This window comes from Ranitomeya variabilis, chromosome 1 (assembly GCF_051348905.1).
Source record: "Ranitomeya variabilis isolate aRanVar5 chromosome 1, aRanVar5.hap1, whole genome shotgun sequence".
NCBI classification, from domain to species: Eukaryota; Metazoa; Chordata; class Amphibia; order Anura; family Dendrobatidae; genus Ranitomeya; species Ranitomeya variabilis.
In genome coordinates, this window is record NC_135232.1 from 348,866,538 (window position 1) to 348,885,557 (window position 19,020).

Sequence of the window (19,020 nt, forward strand, 5' to 3'; positions counted from 1 at the left end):
ACCGTTAGTTGGTGCGTGGGTTCTTGAAATCTCAGGATGGATATTTTGTAATGGTTTTTTATTGATCGCATAGACCCCTGCTCTATTTTCTGCTTTCTAGTACTAGTGGGCCTCTTTTGCTGAATCTGATTTCATCCCTATGTATGTGCCTTCCTCTTACTTCACCGTTAATATTTGTTGGGGGCTTCTATATCTTTGGGGATTATTTCTCTGGAGGCAAGCAAGGTCTTTCTTTCTCTTTAGGGGTAGCTAGTTCCTCAGGCTGGCTCGAGACGTCTAGGAATTTTTTAGGCACGTTCACCGGCTACCTCTAGTTGTGTTGGATAGGTTCAGATTTGCGATCAGTCCAGTTACCACCTCCCTAGAACTTGTCCTAAGTTTATTCACTTGCTGGTCAATTTGTGATCCTCAGCCACTTAGGATCATAACACATGGGATTCCGGAGAACATTGTCTGACAGAGGATCCCAGTTTGTGTCCAGATTTTGGCGGTCCTTTTGTGCTAAGATGGGCATTGATTTGTCGTTTTCGTCGGCCTTCCATCCTCAGACGAATGGCCAAACTGAACGAACTAATCAGACCTTGGAGACTTATCTGAGATGTTTTGTTTCGGCTGATCAGGATGATTGGGTGTCCTTTTTACCATTGGCTGAGTTCGCCCTCAATAATCGGGCTAGTTCTGCTACTTTGGTTTCACCTTTTTTTTGCAATTCTGGTTTTCATCCTCGTTTTTCCTCAGGTCAGGTTGAGCCTTCGGACTGTCCTGGGGTGGATTCTGTGGTGGATAGGTTGCAACAGATTTGGAACCACGTAGTGGACAATTTGACGTTGTCACAAGAGAAGGCTCAGCACTTTGCTAACCGCCGTCGCTGTGTGGGTCCCCGACTTCGTGTGGGGGATTTGGTATGGCTGTCTTCTCGTTTCGTTCCTATGAAGGTTTCCTCTCCTAAGTTCAAGCCTCGTTTCATCGGTCCTTATAAGATTTTAGAAATCCTTAAACCTGTGTCATTTCGTTTCGACCTCCCAGCATCGTTTGCCATTCATAATGTGTTCCATAGGTCATTATTGCGGAGGTATGTGGTGCCTGTGGTTCCTTCTGTTGATCCTCCTGCTCCGGTGTTGGTTGAGGGAGAATTGGAGTATGTGGTGGAGAAGATCTTGGATTCTCGTATTTCGAGACGGAGGCTTCAGTACTTGGTTAAGTGGAAGGGCTATGGTCAGGAGGATAATTCCTGGGTTGTCGCCTCTGATGTCCATGCGGCTGATTTGGTTCGTGCCTTTCATCTGGCTCCTCCGGATCGGCCTGGGGGCTCTGGTGAGGGTTCGGTGACCCCTCCTCAAGGGGGGGTACTGTTGTGAATTCCGTTCTCGGGCTCCCTCCTGTGGTCATGAGTGGTATTGTGTGAGTTCTGTTCTTGGGCTCCCTCTGGTGGCCTTTAGTGCTTACTGCGGGTCTGTAGCTGGAATCCAGCTGCCTCGTTTTCTGCTAGTCTGGCCTCTATTTAACTCCACCTGGACCTTCACTTTTTGCCTGCTGTCGTTGTATTCAGTACTGGTTCTGATCTCTCTGGATTTTCCTTGTGACCTGTCTCCTCCTGAGAAGCTAAGTCTTGCTAGTTCATGTTTGCTCATTATTTCCTTGAAAATGTTTCTCTGTATATGATGAGTTCTGTCCAGCTTGCTTATATGTAATATTCTCGCTTGCTGGAAGTTCTGGGGTGCAGAGTTGCGCCCCTCACATCGTGAGTCGGTGTGGGGGTTCTTGTAATCTCTGCGTGGATTATTTTTGATAGCATTTTATACTGACCGCACAGATCCCTTGCTATCTTCTTACTATTTAGTGTTAGCGGGCCTCATTTGCTTAAAAACCTGTTTTCATTTCTACGTTTGTGTTTTCCCCTTAACTCACCGTTATTATTTGTGGGGGGCTGTCTAAAACTTTGGGGTATTTCTCTGAGGCAAGTGAGGCTTTGCTTTCTCTCTAGGGATAGCTAGTTTCTCAGGCTGTGACGAGGCGTCTAGGATTTTAGGTAACGCTCCACGGCTGCCTATAGTGTGTATTGATAGAATCAGGGTTGCGGTCAGTATAGCTCCCACATCCCCAGAGCTTGTCCTAAGCATTTCTGTTACTTAGCAGGTCAGTTTGTGATCCTTGCCACCAGGATCATAACAGCACCCCCATTTTCCCCCCAAATTTTGGGGAAAAAAGTGGGTCTTATAATCCGAAAAATACGGTAAGTCAAAAGTACAACTTGTTGTGCAATAACAAGCCCTCATGTCTATGTGGACAGTAAAATAAAAGAGTTATGGCTCTGAGAAGAAGAGGAGGAAAAAACAGAAGCAAAAAAATGAAAATGGGCAGCGACATGAAGGGGTTAAAGATGGTAATGAAATACCAGGCCAACAAAACTGGCATACTCCCTAATTCTTCTGCGACCTTTAACTATTGAGTCTCAAAGCTGGACACCTGGCATGAGTTGTCCTTCTATGCCTTGGAGGTGTTGTACTGCCTTGCTGCTAGCGTCTTGTCTGAGCGGGTTTTTGATGCCACCTGTGGGGAGGCATAAAAGACAGGCGCTTTCGGCTGGTAACAGAAAATGATGACAGGCTCACTCTGTTAAAAATGAACAAAGCCTGCATTAGCCTGACTTTTCCACACCAACAGATGACAGGAGCACATAAAGTGTTTTTAATCTTCAAATTTTCAATGGGGCCCATCAGTTGTTGCATTCAATAGTCTATGCATGACTGGATGACCCTATTTATTATTTTTTTCCTGGCTTTGCAAAAAGTTTAAAGCCTTTATGACTTTGAGTGTGGGAGTACATCAACTACATTTTGAAAATATTTTAATGGGGCCCTCCAGTTGTTGCCTTCAAGTATCTATGAATGTCCCTCCCTATTATGTTTTCCTAGGTTTGCACTTTGTGCAAAGCCTTTATGAGTATAGGAGTACATCAACTACACTTTCAAAATATTTGAATGAGGCCCACCAGTTCTTGCTCTTTAGGGTTTTTGGATGACTGGATAACCCTCCTTATATTTTTTTTTGCTTACTTTGCACTGTGTTCAAAGACTTTATGAGTGTAGGAGTTCCAGCTATACTTTGTTCCTAATATTTGAATGAGGCACTACAGTTGGTGCCTTCAAGGGTGTATGGATGACTCTGCTTGTAATTTTTTGTAATCTTTGCACCTAGTGCATAGTCTTTGAGTCTAGGAGTACAACTACATGACAATTTGAACAAACTTTTATGAGGCCCTCCTTTATGTTTAATACAGGGTGTATGTGAGTGCCTCTTTCCTCAAATTTTTTACAGTTCTTGCTTCCATTATAAATGATCATTTTTTATAACAAATTTAATTTTGGTTTACTTAAATTATTATTTTTTTTAAATCCTTTAAAAATTTTGCCTTATATACAAGTCGTTATGCAGGAAAAAATGTTTCTTAACATTTTTTTTCCTGTAAACTCTAATTTCTCTTCGATTTTTAATGTTGTACTGTCAGTCCTTAAAAGTGTAGTAAAAGTGTGACACCATTGTTCTCAGCAGCGTTCGGGGAGCCAGGGATTCTTCCAAGGGTCTTCCTCATGCTGTTCTCCTTCCAGTAAGCATTTTTTCCATCCATTTCAACATTTTCACTGCCCCCTAGGGTTTGCCAGAAAAATGCTCAGATTTCCCATTGACTCCCATTATACTCATTCCTCAAAACGAGCATCCGAGCATTAGGAATTGCTCGGTTCGAGTAATGAGCATCCAGGCACTTTAGTGCTCTCTCATCCCTAATATCTATATTGGGGTATTGTGAGGCAGGTACAGAAGTTGTGGCATAAGGATAATTTTTAATAAGTTACCTCTACCAGTTACTGACATCGGTAACCAACACCATGTGTCACTTATAGATCTTAATTTTTGTAGAATGGGAATCAGTTTAAGAGTGTAATATTCCTGAGGTCTGTCGTTTATTAGTACTCCCAAATATTTAAAGGTATTTATTATTGGAATATGGGTTTGACACAGAGATAGTCTCCTGGCAGCGGATCCACAGGCATAAAAACAGATTTGCCCCAAATAATTAATAGTCCTGCCAAACATTTTAATGAGATTCATTACTGGATTATTGGAAGAGACCACATCCCATAGGAAGAAAAGCATATCATCTGCATATAATGATATCCTTATATCTAGAGAATCACAATGATAGGTGATAGGGGACATCCAGGTCTAGTTCCTCTTTCTAAATTGAACAATCCGGATGTGTGCCCTTTTACCCTAAATTTTTTTATCTGGTTGACGTATATAGTGACCAGTGGCGTAACTACAAAGTTATGGGCCCCGGTGCGAACTTCCAAATGGGGCCCCCCCCCCTACCTCCGTGACGCCCCCCCACCCCCTTCCCCTAGATACGCCTCGGACTGTTGCAGGAATCTCCTGCACTGCAACATGGTGTTGGGTGCCAGCACAGCCCGCACAGTGGTATATCCAGCACAGCCCGCACAGTGGTATATCCAGCACAGCCCGCACAGTGGTATATCCAGCACAGCCCGCACAGTGGTATATCCAGCACAGCCCGCACAGTGGTATATACAGCACAGCCCGCACAGTGGTATGTACAGCACAGCCCGCACAGTGGTATATACAGCACAGCCCGCACAGTGGTATATACAGCACAGCCCGCACAGGGGTAAATACAGCACAGCCCGCACAGGGGTATATACAGCACAGCCCGCACAGGGGTATATACAGCACAGCCCGCACAGGGGTATATACAGCACAGCCCGCACAGGGGTATATACAGCACAGCCCGCACAGGGGTATATACAGCACAGCCCGCACAGGGGTATATACAGCACAGCCCGCACAGGGGTATATACAGCACAGCCCGCACAGGGGTATATACAGCACAGCCCGCACAGGGGTATATACAGCACAGCCCGCACAGGGGTATATACAGCACAGCCCGCACAGGGGTATATACAGCACAGCCCGCACAGGGGTATATACAGCACAGCCCGCACAGGGGTATATCCAGCACAGCCCACACAGGGGTATATACAGCAGAGCCCGCACAGGGGTATATACAGCACAGCCCGCACAGGGGTATATCCAGCACAGCCCACACAGGGGTATATACAGCAGAGCCCGCACAGGGGTATATACAGCAGAGCCCGCACAGGGGTATATACAGCACAGCCCGCACAGGGGTATATAGAGCACAGCCAGCACAGGGGTATATAGAGCACAGCCAGCACAGGGGTATATAGAGCACAGCCAGCACAGGGGTATATAGAGCACAGCCCGCATCTCATTCCCCCCCCCCCGATAATGGCCCCACAGTCCGGTGAAAAAGAAAAAAAAAAACTCTCCTCACCTTTCCTTTTGCCCGCGCTGCTCCTGGTGGCTGCAGTCTGCCCAGGACACTGCAGGTGCGCGATGATATGACATCATCGCGCACCCGCAGTGTACTGTCAGAGGCAGAGCGGGGAATGATGGGAGAGGGAGCGTCAGGTGACGCTCTCCTCCATCATTGCATTGAACTATACCGGTGTCATAGACGCCGGTATAGTTAAATGCGGCGGCGGCGGCGGCGGGGGGGGAGGAACAGTGCAGCGGCCCACTACTGGCATCGGCTCTTCTGGCATTTGCCAGAAGTGCCCGATGTCCAGCCCGGCCCTGCCCTGACCTGCCGGCCCGGGGCCCCTGACCTGCGGGGCCCGGTCGCAATGGCGACCGCTGCGACCGCGGTCGTTACGCCCCTGATAGTGACTGTGCAAAGGAGATAAAGTTATTGCCAAAACCCATGCCTTTCATGACTGCTCACAGGAAGTTCCACTGGATGCTGTCAAAGGCTTTGGCAGCACCAAGAGAAATGAACCCCATGGAGTTTGAACTTAATTGTAATCCCATATTGAGGCATCTCAAATTTATTGATTGATTTATTTATTGATAATTGCAAGTGACAGTTTACTAGCTAGAATTTTTGCCACCAGTTTGATGTCAGTAGTAAGGAAGGATATTGGTCTGTATAAATCTGACTTATCTGGATCCTTCTCTGGCTTCAACAATAGGACTACAACTACCTTCCTCATCGAATCCAGGAGAGAGCCCACTCTGACAGATTCCTCAAACTCTTTTTGCAGATGGGAAGTAATATATCCTTGTAGTACTTAAAAAATTTCCCTAGTAGCCCATCTGACCCTGGCGCTTGTTCATTTTGAACCTTCTGCAGTGCATCCTCTAGCTCTTCCAGTGTGAGAGGCATTGCCCTATCTTCATATAGTAATATCTATATAGGGATTGAATAATATCATGATTTCTGTGATCCCTGTATCATCCTCAGACGTCAAGCCAGTTATATATGACGTTCCGTTTTCAACATAACAGTTGTTGCTAGCAAATGGCCAGCCAGCACTCTCACCCTCCTAGAAATATGACTGATTCGTAAAAAATCTTTTTATGTGACTAAGTTATACAGGTGGTCTTTTAACGCTCTTTGGGCTTCTTTAAAGTCTTTAGCTGTATGCAGAGAAGGGTCCGAAACAAGCAAAATTCTGATTTACTAAGCCAATCTTGTAGCGTTTGTGTATGTTCTCTGGATTGGTATTTTCTTTTACTAATTTCCTGTATAAACAGCCCTCTGGTATATGCTTTCATTGCATCTCAAACTGACAATATGTAGACATGTAGGCCGAACCTTTGTTTACTGTAAAGCATTCAAATATCCATTGACGCAGGGATTTCCCAGTTATTTGAATCCAAAACAGGTTAAATCACCATATTCCCCTGGTGTTTAACCCATTCATACCAAATTGTATCTGTATCCATATAGGAGAGTGGTTTGAGATACTTTTAGGTAAGTATTCAATGGCTTTGACATAACGTAATATACAAGTATTTCCTATTGCAAGATCTACTCTGGACAGAAAGTGGTGCGATGTTGAGAAACTTGAGAATGCTTAGTTGTGGGGTGTCTAAGTTGTCATAGATCCATCATTCCCATCTCTGACAGGATTCTTGATAATGAGGATTGAGCGATGTAGTGGGTGGATTTTTTCTCTTATGACATTAGTCTCAGACAGACAAATTATTGCAGGTTGGAATTTACATAGCCAAGTATATATCCTGCAAGTCTTGTTCAGATCTCCCACACCTCTAATGTTCCATGTTAAAATATCCACACACTGAGACATTTTAAACTAGACACATTTTTTGACAGGATATATGATGTTTAATCCTATCAGTACAGAAAGTTTCTAGAAGTCAAGCTATTAATAAAATAGGAATATATTAAACCTAAACTAAATAAACAATAACTGGTGTAATAACAATTAGCTAACATATATTGTCCATCAGACATTTCTTTCTACCTAAAAGGATTGGGGCTACCTACTATCCAGGAAACATGTAATATGGTAGCATAAATAACATTTTGCATATAGTAAACTTTTATAAACCCACCAGCTACCTGCTTTAATTATAGATATTACTAAAATCCCCATTTTTTATGAGGCATGAAGAATCACCCTTCCGGTCATATTAGGCAGCACTATAATTACCAATTTTCTTTCAAGGAATTTTGTACTGTAGAACTTTTTTAGTAGTCTCCAGTCTTGACAGGGCATCTGTTGGGGATTCAAAAATATGTACCTCCCCCTCTACTGCCACTTGAAGGAGTCTCAGCCTTTTTTTAATTTCAAAGAATTTTGCCCATCGTTTCTGGATGGTACGGCACCAGTTAGGAAACATGCCACTGATTACGGTGCCCCCTCCCTTTTTCCCCCATTGCATCCACTTGGTTCACCCCTTCTCTCCCTCCCCTTCGGTAAGAAGTGCTGTAGCCTAGCCCCCTTTGCAGGTTGCCAAAGGAAGCTTGTTGGGTATGTTCACCCCCCTTTCATTCACCTGGTATAAAATGAAACAGCAGTCTGAATCCTCCTCTTCCCCTTTTGTTTTCCGTAGGTGCTCGTCCCCCCCTCCCTCCCCTTTGTCTATGATTAATTTATTTTGTTTTATTCTAGGTAAAGTCACAGCCACTGTTTTCAACAAAGTAAGCACCGGAATGTTGCGGCTAAGTAGGCTGACTTCCCTGTAGATGTTGCAGGGCATTTGGCTACCGGTCTTTTGTGAAGTTAAAGTGCTTCCTTTTATTATTGTTACATATATTTCTATAAAAAAATTAAAGCTGTGACCGACTTCACCCATTAATTGCTGTTTTTTTGCTGGTTATTGTTAAATGGGTTTTTCTGAGGGGAGGGTGAGAGGGTTTACCTGGGGATGTTTTTCTGGGGGGTCGCCGCAGTCTGTATTTACTGGAAAAGTCAGGGTAGATAGAAACTCTGTCCTGGAAGTGCAGCAGCCATAAAAAGACTGGTCTTGGTGGAGCACCTGCTGGAAGTGGTCTGGTAGGTAATCTGTAGGACCTCTGTGTTGCAAAATTGGAGAGAGTGACTCTTTTCTCATAGTGCTTGTCAGCCATTTTTCAAAGGAGTAATTAGGAAAACACGGTACTTTTGGAATTCTGGTGGTGCACAAGTAGGATAAACAAATTTGTCAGCTGCAATGTAGAAATACTTGGCACTCATATAGGTGTATTCAAGAACATATTTATTGAATGAAGAAATTCCCGAAAATTAAGTCAATACCTGACTTTCATCAGTCATCTGGATAGAGGAGATCTGTGTGGAAGCGCGCTGTGTGAGAGTCTGCAGTGTCCACTGCTAAGACAAGAAGCGCTCCTGTCTTAGCAGTGGACACTACAAGTCCTGACCGAAACGTTTCTTAATTTTCTGGAATTTCTTCATTCAATAAATAAGTTCTTGAATTCAACTATACGAATGTTCTCTTTTATGCCCCCATGTGATGAGTGAGTGCAGTTAGCTTTTTGTTAGAGAGAGTAACTGCTGAAAAACATCTATTTTTGGTTGGCTTTTCAGGGTAGACTACAGGAATATTTTATCAGTATCTTGTGTGCAGGCATTATTTTGCTTGGATGGATAAAGGCCTCGGTGTATCTCTGCTGCTTCGGATCAACTAACCTCTGGTCTCTTTCACTCTGAGTAGCAGTCTGCATCGGGGTTCTGGAGATTCTAGCGAATCTCACTAGCTTCGTAGCAGCGTCCTTTGCTGTATGCCTGACAGGAGTTTTAGACATTGGCGCCATCTTAGGTGGAAGATCCTCTATTGGCAGTTGCTTTTTTCGCTCATTTTCAAACTGCAGATCATGTGTTAGGGGTCGAGTTCCCGCCTCTGAACAGGGGGAGTCTCGGGCCATCTCCGCTGCGGTCTCCCATTCTTCTCCTGCCGCAGTGGAGCCTGCTCAGCGGAGACGTCAGTCCCAGCGTCTTGCTCAGTCCCACTCTGTACAAAGAGTTACTGCTGCTTCTCCTGCTTCGGCTATTGAAGTCAGTGCTGGGCAGCAGCGAGCAGACACTTCTGGGACTAAGTCCTGCTCTTCTCGTTCTGAGCATGCCCTGAGTGTGATCTCTCAGTGGAGATAGAGGGTCACATGGTCAGATGCTGCAGCTAAGTCCATTGGTCCTTTCAGGAAGGTCCTGTAGGTGCTAGGACTAACTCCTGCTTGGCACACACTGAGCATGCCCAGGGCAAGATCTCTCAGTGGAGATTTAGGGTCACATGCTCAGGTATGGCACCTTCTCATTGGTCCTTCTGGGAAGGTCGTCTTTTACTTGCTGCAGCTATATAAGGCTCGCATGGCCGCACGGCCATGCGCTAGTATTGCTTTCATTTATGTACTTTGCGCCAGTGTGGTCTTGTATGTGTGTGTTCAGGGACCCGGCTGAAATAAGCCCCTAGAATGCTGGCACCTCCGGCGAGGAGTTCGTATGCTTGTGTGTTCAGGGACCTGGCCGAAATAAGCCCCTAGAATGCTGGCACCTCCGGCGAGGAGTTTCGTGTGCGTGCAAGACCACTGACTGCTCTTGTTTAGACAGTTAGCCTGTGCCTCTGTGGAGTCTAACAGGGCGCAGCGCTTTGTGTTCACGGCTGCTCTGTGAAGTAACAGAGTTAGCTCACACTGCTATTAGTTCCGCTATTTACTGGCAGCAGGTTCTCCTGCACGGTGGACCCCAGGCTGCGAACGCATCTACCCTAATAAAATATAAACTTTCATTAGGTGCGTTCCGCTAGCCCAGTCATAACATCATGATTTTTCAGGCCACAAACCCTCCCTTGCACGGCACATGCAAAGGGTAATACAGGCTATTGTTTTATATCCTCCAAATGCGATGTTTTATGTGGGTATTACAGGATTTTCAAAATTAATGAAGCAAGAGCATCCTCCTCACATGCCTGCCAAGCCATGAAACACAATTATGTGCAGACTTTTATTTGATAAAAGCGAGAAAAATATTCAGTTTTTAGTAGTTCCATTAAAAAGAGATCATCATACAAAAGTTGAAGACTAGTCTGTTTTCCTATCAAATGCAGACAGAATGTTGCAACCAAATAAACATGGCAACCTCCAAAGCTGAATTATATGTACTGTATGGTTAAATCTAAGAAAGATAAGAAAAAAGGTTAAGAAAAACATTAGACATGTTTTTGGATGTAGTTAATTGTTTTTCCAAAACATGGTGCTTCATTTAAATATGCAATGCTCCAGGGTAAATTCCAAGTCCTCAAATCATTTTTTCAATTTTCAAAAGATTTTTTAGTGGGTAGGGATTAATAAAAAAAATAGAGCAAGCTAAAAAACTCTGATTCTAACACTTGTGGCTCCAGCCCAGGTGGTCACCATCAAGACAGGAAGTAATGATATCATGTTCTTTGGTCACCTGACTATTGAGGCCTGTATTTGTCTGCAACAGTCAGGTGACAGAAACAGCATGTCATTAGATGGGCATCAAGTAAAGTCTTATTCCAGTTACTTATTGGAGAGAAGCTAAACAAAGAAAAGGTGAACAATATACACTAAAGAGAAATAGAAATGGCAGAAATGTATAAGTCAAATGTCAATGTTGTCTCTTAACCCCTTAACGCTCCATGAAATATATGTCCATCATGTAGTGAGTCAGTGTGTGGAGCAGGCTCAGGAGATGTGTTCGCTCCACACAAGACAGACTTAAAAACCTTTAAAAGCAGCAATTGGAACTAATGTTAATGCCTTAAATGCCATTGTCAAACACTGAATGTAGCATTTAAGCCACACAATCCCACCCAGTATCTGTCCTGGGTGCCTATCAACCCCTATCAATGGGCTGCCATGGCAGCAAGATGCACGTTGAAGGCCTACTTAGCTGTCATGATAATACTCCTGTGAAGCCCGATGAAAAAAAAGTAAAAATATGAAAATTGGCAATCTTGGGAACTACACCATGCACGAAAAATGAAATAAAAACTAAAATAAAAAATGGTGCCATTAACTCCTTCTCCCTGCTGCCTGTCTTCACCTTTCTGACCAGGCCAATTTTTTCAATTCTGACCACTTCAATTTATGAGGTCATAACTCTGGAAAGCTTCAACGGATACCACTGATTCTTAGACTGTGGTTTCATAACTTATTGTACTTCATGATAGTAGCAAAATTTACTTGATATGACTTACTCTTATTTGTGAAAAAAATCGGAAATCTGGCTAAAATTAATGATGCCATTAATTATTATTTTTTTTATTATAGCTGCATTTTATTACAGTGCCATTACACTTTTCATATTTCTCTTTAATAATACAAAAAGTCAGCTGTTTATTTAGGACAATTGTATTCTTGTATCTAGTAAAAACATTTATTTACATTGAATATCAATTCAGTTGGACATATTTATCTCGGCACTGTGGAAAGAAGATTACCCTGCTGTTTCGCTAGTACATGTTTTAAATAGTGGATATCACTGAACAGGTTCCTATGATCTTGGTTAGTCTGCACTCTTGCTGCACTGATGGAATTTGCGTGCTGTTCGTGCTTTCTTTTACACTGTGGGAAACTCTAGCACACTAACTACAACACAAAGAATACAGTATATTTTGGCTCATCTTAATCCAGAGGAAATATTTTACAAAGAAATATAACCTGCTATTTAGTCAGAGAATAAAGGTCAGGTTTAATGAGAAGATCCAAGAGACCATTCACACACAGAGAGGAAAATTATTATGGTATGAAAGAAAGAGAGTTGTGTATTATTAATCTTTATAACTATACTCTCCTTTGCCCCTATTTAAGATTTATAAAGAGTTTTTGTCTTTTATACAATGTATTTTAGTAACTGAAATAACTGCTTGTTGTAGCACTGTAGACTATGTTGAAGATACTAAATGGTATTGAAGAATGCAGTGCAAATTTACTTTTGAAGCTAGCCAAAACAAACTATCATGGGCAAATACTGTACAAGTCAATGCCCTAACCAGTATGGTAACAAAGTATTCTGCTGGCATTTTACTGAAGAATACTTTTAACTAGGGTTGAGCGAAACGGATCGGACATTTTCAAAAGTCGCCGACTTTCAGCAAAGTCGGGTTTCATGAAACCCGACCCGATGCCACTGTGGGATCGGCCATGCGGTTGGCTATCTTCACGCCAAAGTCGCGTTTCATATGATGCTTTCCCCGCCATTTTTTAAGCCAATGAAAGAGTGTGGGCAGCGTGATGACATGGGTTCCGGCTCGCTTTGTGCGGAGTCACAGGGGGTAAAACCGCCATCTTAACGTTTGGGATATAGCGATTTGCACAGTGAAACACAAACTTTGCAGGGAAGGAGGGGAGAGAGAGAGAGAGAGAGAGAGAGAGAGAGAGAGAAAAAAAAAAAAAATCCCCATTGACCTGCATTGGGTTTCGTGTTTCGGTCGGCCCCCGACTTTTCACAATAATCGGCCGATTTCACACGATCCGACTTTCGAGACAGTCGGTTTTCACGAGACCCGACTCGATCCTAAAAAAGCAAAAGTCGCTCAACCCTACTTTTAACTACTCAGATATAAAAATCCAGGTGGACAGTCACAGTTTTATTCTGCAGTGATTTTCTAAAATGTCACTGCAGAATAGAGCTGCTGTCATACACAGAAAGACTCCATACATAGAAGGCACACATAATTTATTACTATGTCTTCCTTCTCAATCGCGGCATACATAGCGCTAAACAATCACTATACATATAGATTAGGAATCACTGACAGTGCTTCCTCCTCCAGTCTCAGGGATCAAGCGATATTTAGCTGTAGGGAGAGAGCATGAGCTGCTGGTTGCTTGGAAACCCAGTAAAAAAACATATTAATCTATTCACTGTAGGATTGGGATCTAATATTTGTGAATTTTCTGAATTAACAGGTAATTAGAGTGTAAAATTGCAAAAGTAATTTTTTTTATTTTTAATATAGATTGGGAAAAAATGTAACAAATAAAACATTGACAAAGTGAAAAAAAAGACTACAAAAAGTTGATTCAAACACTAAATCAATTCCAGATGATTGCTTTCCTTTTAGATTTAGATCTATGGCATAAAACAAAGACATAAATACTGTACTTGCTCCACACAGAAATGACTTGTAATAAATGGTCCAAGCGTAAAGCTGTCTGTAGAAAAAAATTCTACACCACTGTCAGCATTGCTTCTCAGTAATTCTTTCAACATGTTAATTGGCTCATTAGCTCAATGTATATGGTCATGTAAGTAATCCTGATCATGGGCCCAAAGACATATCAGTCTACCTCAGCTCTAAAGAAATGCAGATGCACTATATACTGAGTTCCCGTAATTAGTGGCTGGGTAGCAGAGTGCTGGTGAAATTGTCGGATCTAATGATGAAAACTCTGCAAAGTTATTAAAATGAGGAAGATCTGCTTTGCATGCAATGAAAATTTTTCACTTAGAGGCAAAAATCTCAACAGACATACACTTCAGGCACACAGTGCTTTGGTTGTCATTGATTTGGATTGGTCCTAACAATGGTGATTGCAACTATGTCAGTAATGTGAGTATGTGATGTCTATAAAGCGCTGTGGAACTAATGGCGCTATATAAGTGAGTAAAATAAATAAAGAACTAACGTCAGAAAATTCAGGCTGTTGACAATTTGCCTTTTGCCTCAGTCTCTCTCTCACTGGGCTTCAGTCACTGGGAAACCTCTTCCTGCACTCTCTGAAATATCTCAGTGTCTCCATTCCATTTGGCGTTACTGTTTTCTGCATATCTGGCAGCTTAGTGCTCAAAAGCAAAGCGTCAGAAACTTGGCTGTCTCCTAACATAGACTAGACCATTCTGCGTAGACAAAGCTTTTGCTCAAAATGACTATACCCTCCGTTGTTTGAAAATCACAGTTTCGACCCATATAAATAGGTGCTATGAAATTGCTATGAGCATTATCTTACTAAAAAATAGAGCCATCAGTGGGAGAGTCCATACTGTTTGGCACCCCATAGTTTCTATGTATACCTACCCTTGGCAAAATTGTGCCATAGTAAATTGATGGATAATAGAGGAATCTCTCCTCCCTTTTTCAAACAGCTTAAAGGAAAATTTACATTTCCCCCATACCCTCCAACCCTCCAGCATTTGTATATTTGTTGTTAAATACTTTGTCTAACCAACCCTTTGCAGTGTTTGTACTGTGGTTAAAACTACAAAAATAGACACAATCACTGAATGAGTGAATCTTTTGAAATTTGAATTTTCACAGCTTTGCCAAGTTTTTACTTTATAAAAATGTACTCCAATGACTCCGATTGTACTGAAAAGATGGTGGCACCAATAGCCCATCAACAAGGGATTATACAACAACCAGGCACTACTTGGTTGTGCTACATGACTAGCAGAAAGACAGTTATGAAATAAAAGTGGACAGCTTGAGCCTTGCTCCGGTTGCCAGACAGTTTGTTTCTCCTACGAGAGCAGGTGATGCCACTTCATGTGCTGACTGGGAGCTGTAGTTCACAGTTGTTTTGTGCACCTGGCATGTTATCCATGCCTTCTTTTGGGGCTGTAGAGCATGAATAATGCTATTAATTGCTTCTCTTGCAACATATTACAATATAATGTAATTCCCACTCCTGACATTATAGCATGCAGTACTCGCCACCACAACCAGTTTTATCACGTTGAAATTCTCTGATAGTACCCCAATCACTAAGGCTGCAAGTGCCATTACTACTACTACAACTGACATACAGCTAAGCATTTGAATCGTGTCTTACACCTCTCATCCAAGTCCAGACGACGGCTGTTCATCTCATCCTATATATCTACTAGAAGAAGCTGTTGTGAAATATCTTCCTTAGAACCCAGAGTGCTGTGACTTGTGTAACTGGTGGTCAAAATGTCAGAGATGTAGAATTGTTAGTCTGCAATCACATAAAGTGACTGTTACAATGGCAGATGAGGAGGAATGTGCAGAACATCGATTCAAAGTTACTTAAACTGACATTGTCACTGTCATATGCAAAATCATTCACCTGTGACTGAGCTGTATGATATGTCATGTATTCCATAATGTCCTCTGTGTTTCCACACTAATAAGCCTGCTATAGGCAAAGAAGGACAATTGTGACCTGCGTTTGGTAGTACTACTGCTCTGACAAATATTGCTATTTTTCTTTTACATTTTTTACAACACTAGAATTAACATTTGGCACTATTTTCAACCACATTCCCTCTGCAACACCGATGGACCGAAAATTGCTTGCTGCAACTGTCCTATCTCCATATTGAATCTTTGTATTATTCTCTTTTTATCACAAGCTATGCACTAATCTTCTTCACTGCTGTGCTACAGCATACACTGATGAGCAAAAGGATAACAATGTTCTGAAAATTTGACTTTCCATATCTCACATCTACTATTCCTTTGAACTTGAGACTATCATCATTTTATAGACAATCATCTTGGCTGTCTCATACATCAATTTGACTTGCAACTATTTAGCGTATGATTAGTTATGCAGATTCTTTTCATGTCACTGTATTTTTTCTGTTTTGCTCCTAAAACTCTACATTTTTTATTTGTATAACGTTATCAGTATTTTGTAAATCCACCTTTGGCTTTCAACACTGCCTGAATCCTTCTGGGCATGATCTCAATCAGATTCAAGCATGCCTCGACCAAAATCTGATTCCTGGTCTCTTCTACACATTCCAAAAGTTAATGCATATTGGTTGGGTATGTATACAGCTTTTTCTTCAACCCTCCTCACAAGTGTTTGATTGAGTTGAGATCTGAGAAATGTGGGGGTCAATCCAGCATCTATACTTCATTGTGACTGAACCATTTCTTCACCAATCTTACTCGAGTGTATAAAGTAACTCATAGAATACTTACACATAGTAACCCAAAGAAAAATTGGACACAGGATCATATTAAGTAAAATAGAAAGTCCAAGGGGTAAAAATAAAATGCAGTGGAAAGAAACCTGGAAGATCGGGAGGGGCTGTAGGAACTAAACAACATTAACCAAGAGATTTCACCATATTCCCAAAATGGATAAATGGTAATGTATGGCAACTTATAATAAAATTTATGTAGATCCTGTGGGGCAATATGAAGTGTAGTGCAATCAAGTAATCAAGGCAAATTAATTATATAATACCATACGATAAGAAATACTGACATACTGACATACTGATAGGGAATTTAGATTGTGAGCCCCATTGGGGACAGCGATGATAACGTCTGTAAAGCACTGCGGAATATGTTAGCGCTATATAAAAATAAAGATTATTATATAAAAATAAAGATTATTAAATATAAATTGTCAATCATATATAGAGCCCAATCCAGGAAATATGCACAAACCATATAACTCAATAATTATTTGTAAGTATAACAGCCAAGTATGTAAGGATGAAACACCAAACATTCCTAGTCCCAAGTTGCTAGCATGATATGAGAGTATAAATCCCAGTGTACAACCTGATGGATGCAGTGGATGAATGGCTCCTACTTACATATAGCTCAGTATGGAGGCCATCATCAATCCCAGTCAAGTATCCAACAACTGTGTCAGTGAAACAACCCGATATCATCAGGCTTTCTCCACCAAACTTGACAGTTCCTTCAATTTCTCGGTTTGTAAGCCCCTTTTTCCCCTTGTTTCTTCCAGACCCATTTGCACTCATCAGAGCCTAGCCTATTGACTTTATTATTATAATAATACTAATAGTAATACTAATAATAATTTTATTTCTGTAGGACCAAAATATTCCGCAGCACTTTACAGTTTAGAGGGGACTTCTACAGACAATAAAAGACAATAAAGAATAACAATAATCACATATCCACCCATCAGAGCCTAGTCTATTGACTTTTGTCTTAGTGCTCTAAATCACCCATTTTCTATCTTCTACTGTCCTTTTTTTACTTTTTTGCAAACTCAAGCCTACACTTCTTATGACAATATTGAAGTCAAGGCTTCATTAGTTTTTTTCATACTACCATTCCAGACTTATGTGCATGCCACACAGTGCTTACATGGACATCTGTGATATCACTATTACGAAGCGTATGAGCCTCCTCCACTGCCCTGTTTGTCGTACCAGAACTGATAGACTTTGTGATGAGCCGACTTGTTGATGCTGATATTTTACTTGGACGTCTACTTCTTGGCTTTTAAATGGATGGACTGATTTCATTTTGTATTCTACCAATGGTCACGTCATTCACATGATGCAGTTTGGAAATTTTCTTGGCCGAGAGACCGTTATCAATGAGCTGGATGCTGCTGCTTCTCTTTACTTAGTAAACAATCATCATGGCTGCTCCTCAATTCGAACTAGTGACCTTCCACTTGTGAATCAACCTAATAGTACACTGAGCTATTAGGGAATGTGACAACAGGTTGTATTTTGAAGCATACAGGAATAAAACAATGTAACAATTCAGTGACATGATGAAAGCATAGTGAATGGTGAGATATGGAGAATGAAAGTCAAAAGTTCAAAGCATTGTTACCCTTTTGCTCGTCAGTGTACACTATCTGTAGAATTTATTCACTGTTTTAGGGCATTCTCTTTCTATTTCTATGGCTAAGCTGTGAGATGTGACATCATCTCACTATCTAAATTCACCACAAAATGGCTACTGCATATCCTGTCTCGGCTTTTATGCAGTCTATGATAGTCCATCCTGATTGGCTGTGCTATACTTTGTGATGTGGTAGCTTGCAAGGCATAAATGGGAAGTCTGCTCAGCAGTACCTAAGGCCTTGTAAGCCTTCTCTGGCTGATGCATTCTTCTGCAATATGTAAAATTGCGGTAGCTATTTAAGGTGATTTACGTGAAGCCAATTAAAAATTGTTTGAATTTACTGAGTTCAGCCTGTTCATAAGAAATGGACACATTCATTTTGCTTCTCATTAATTTGCTCACTTCTGTTTATTAATTTTGCTATACATCTTCAGAAAGCTTTATGTGTACTTTTTTTCATTTTGTCTGTTATTGGGGTGGCAGCAATCAATCAAATTCTGGATCGTCAATTTTAAAGCAAGGGATCCCTGTCCTAATCCTGCTGATGGCAGTTTGTGATTTATATTTGTTCTGTTTGACAGGATGCCTGAGAAATTTGAGAGAACTCAATGTTAGTTTTAATAATCTAAAAAACATACCATGTGAGCTGGGAGATTGTGAAAATCTTGAGAAATTGGATGTTTCTGGAAATTTTGAACTCACAGAACTGCCTTTTGAGGTATGATATCTGTTGTTAAGTAAACTAAAATGAAAGTTAAAATTAAGTGTTAATAAATAGAATACATGTTTAAAGGAATTCTCCTGTATTGACCTTTAATTATCTTGCTAGTTTTAACAGTGTAAATATATACTGTATAAATGTATATCTGTATATCTGAGAGATATAACATAACGTTTAGAATGACATTTTTAGAAATAACATTTTAGTGTTATACGCACCGCAAATGTATAATCTTTTATTCTGCTTAACTAAATCCAGCAGCCTTTAATAAACTTTCAGTTTAAGTCTAAATACACAAGTATAGTCTTTCATTCTTTCCAATAACATAACTTTTATAGTAGTCTGTAACTGTCTTTTATTCTGAGCTACCCTGTGGTGATTTATGACCATAGACC

General features: G+C 41.3%; 1 protein-coding gene across 2 annotated transcripts in view; it reads left to right on the plus strand.

The window, feature by feature from the left end:
- The window catches only part of LRRC2 (leucine rich repeat containing 2), a 611,884-nt gene that overhangs the window by 414,767 nt on the left and 178,097 nt on the right, over nucleotides 1-19,020 (plus strand). For both annotated transcript variants that reach the window (XM_077280930.1, XM_077280929.1), the window contains exon 5: nucleotides 18,486-18,622. In XM_077280930.1, the coding sequence (XP_077137045.1) occupies nucleotides 18,486-18,622 (137 nt within the window). The remainder of the gene's footprint in view (nucleotides 1-18,485; nucleotides 18,623-19,020) is intronic.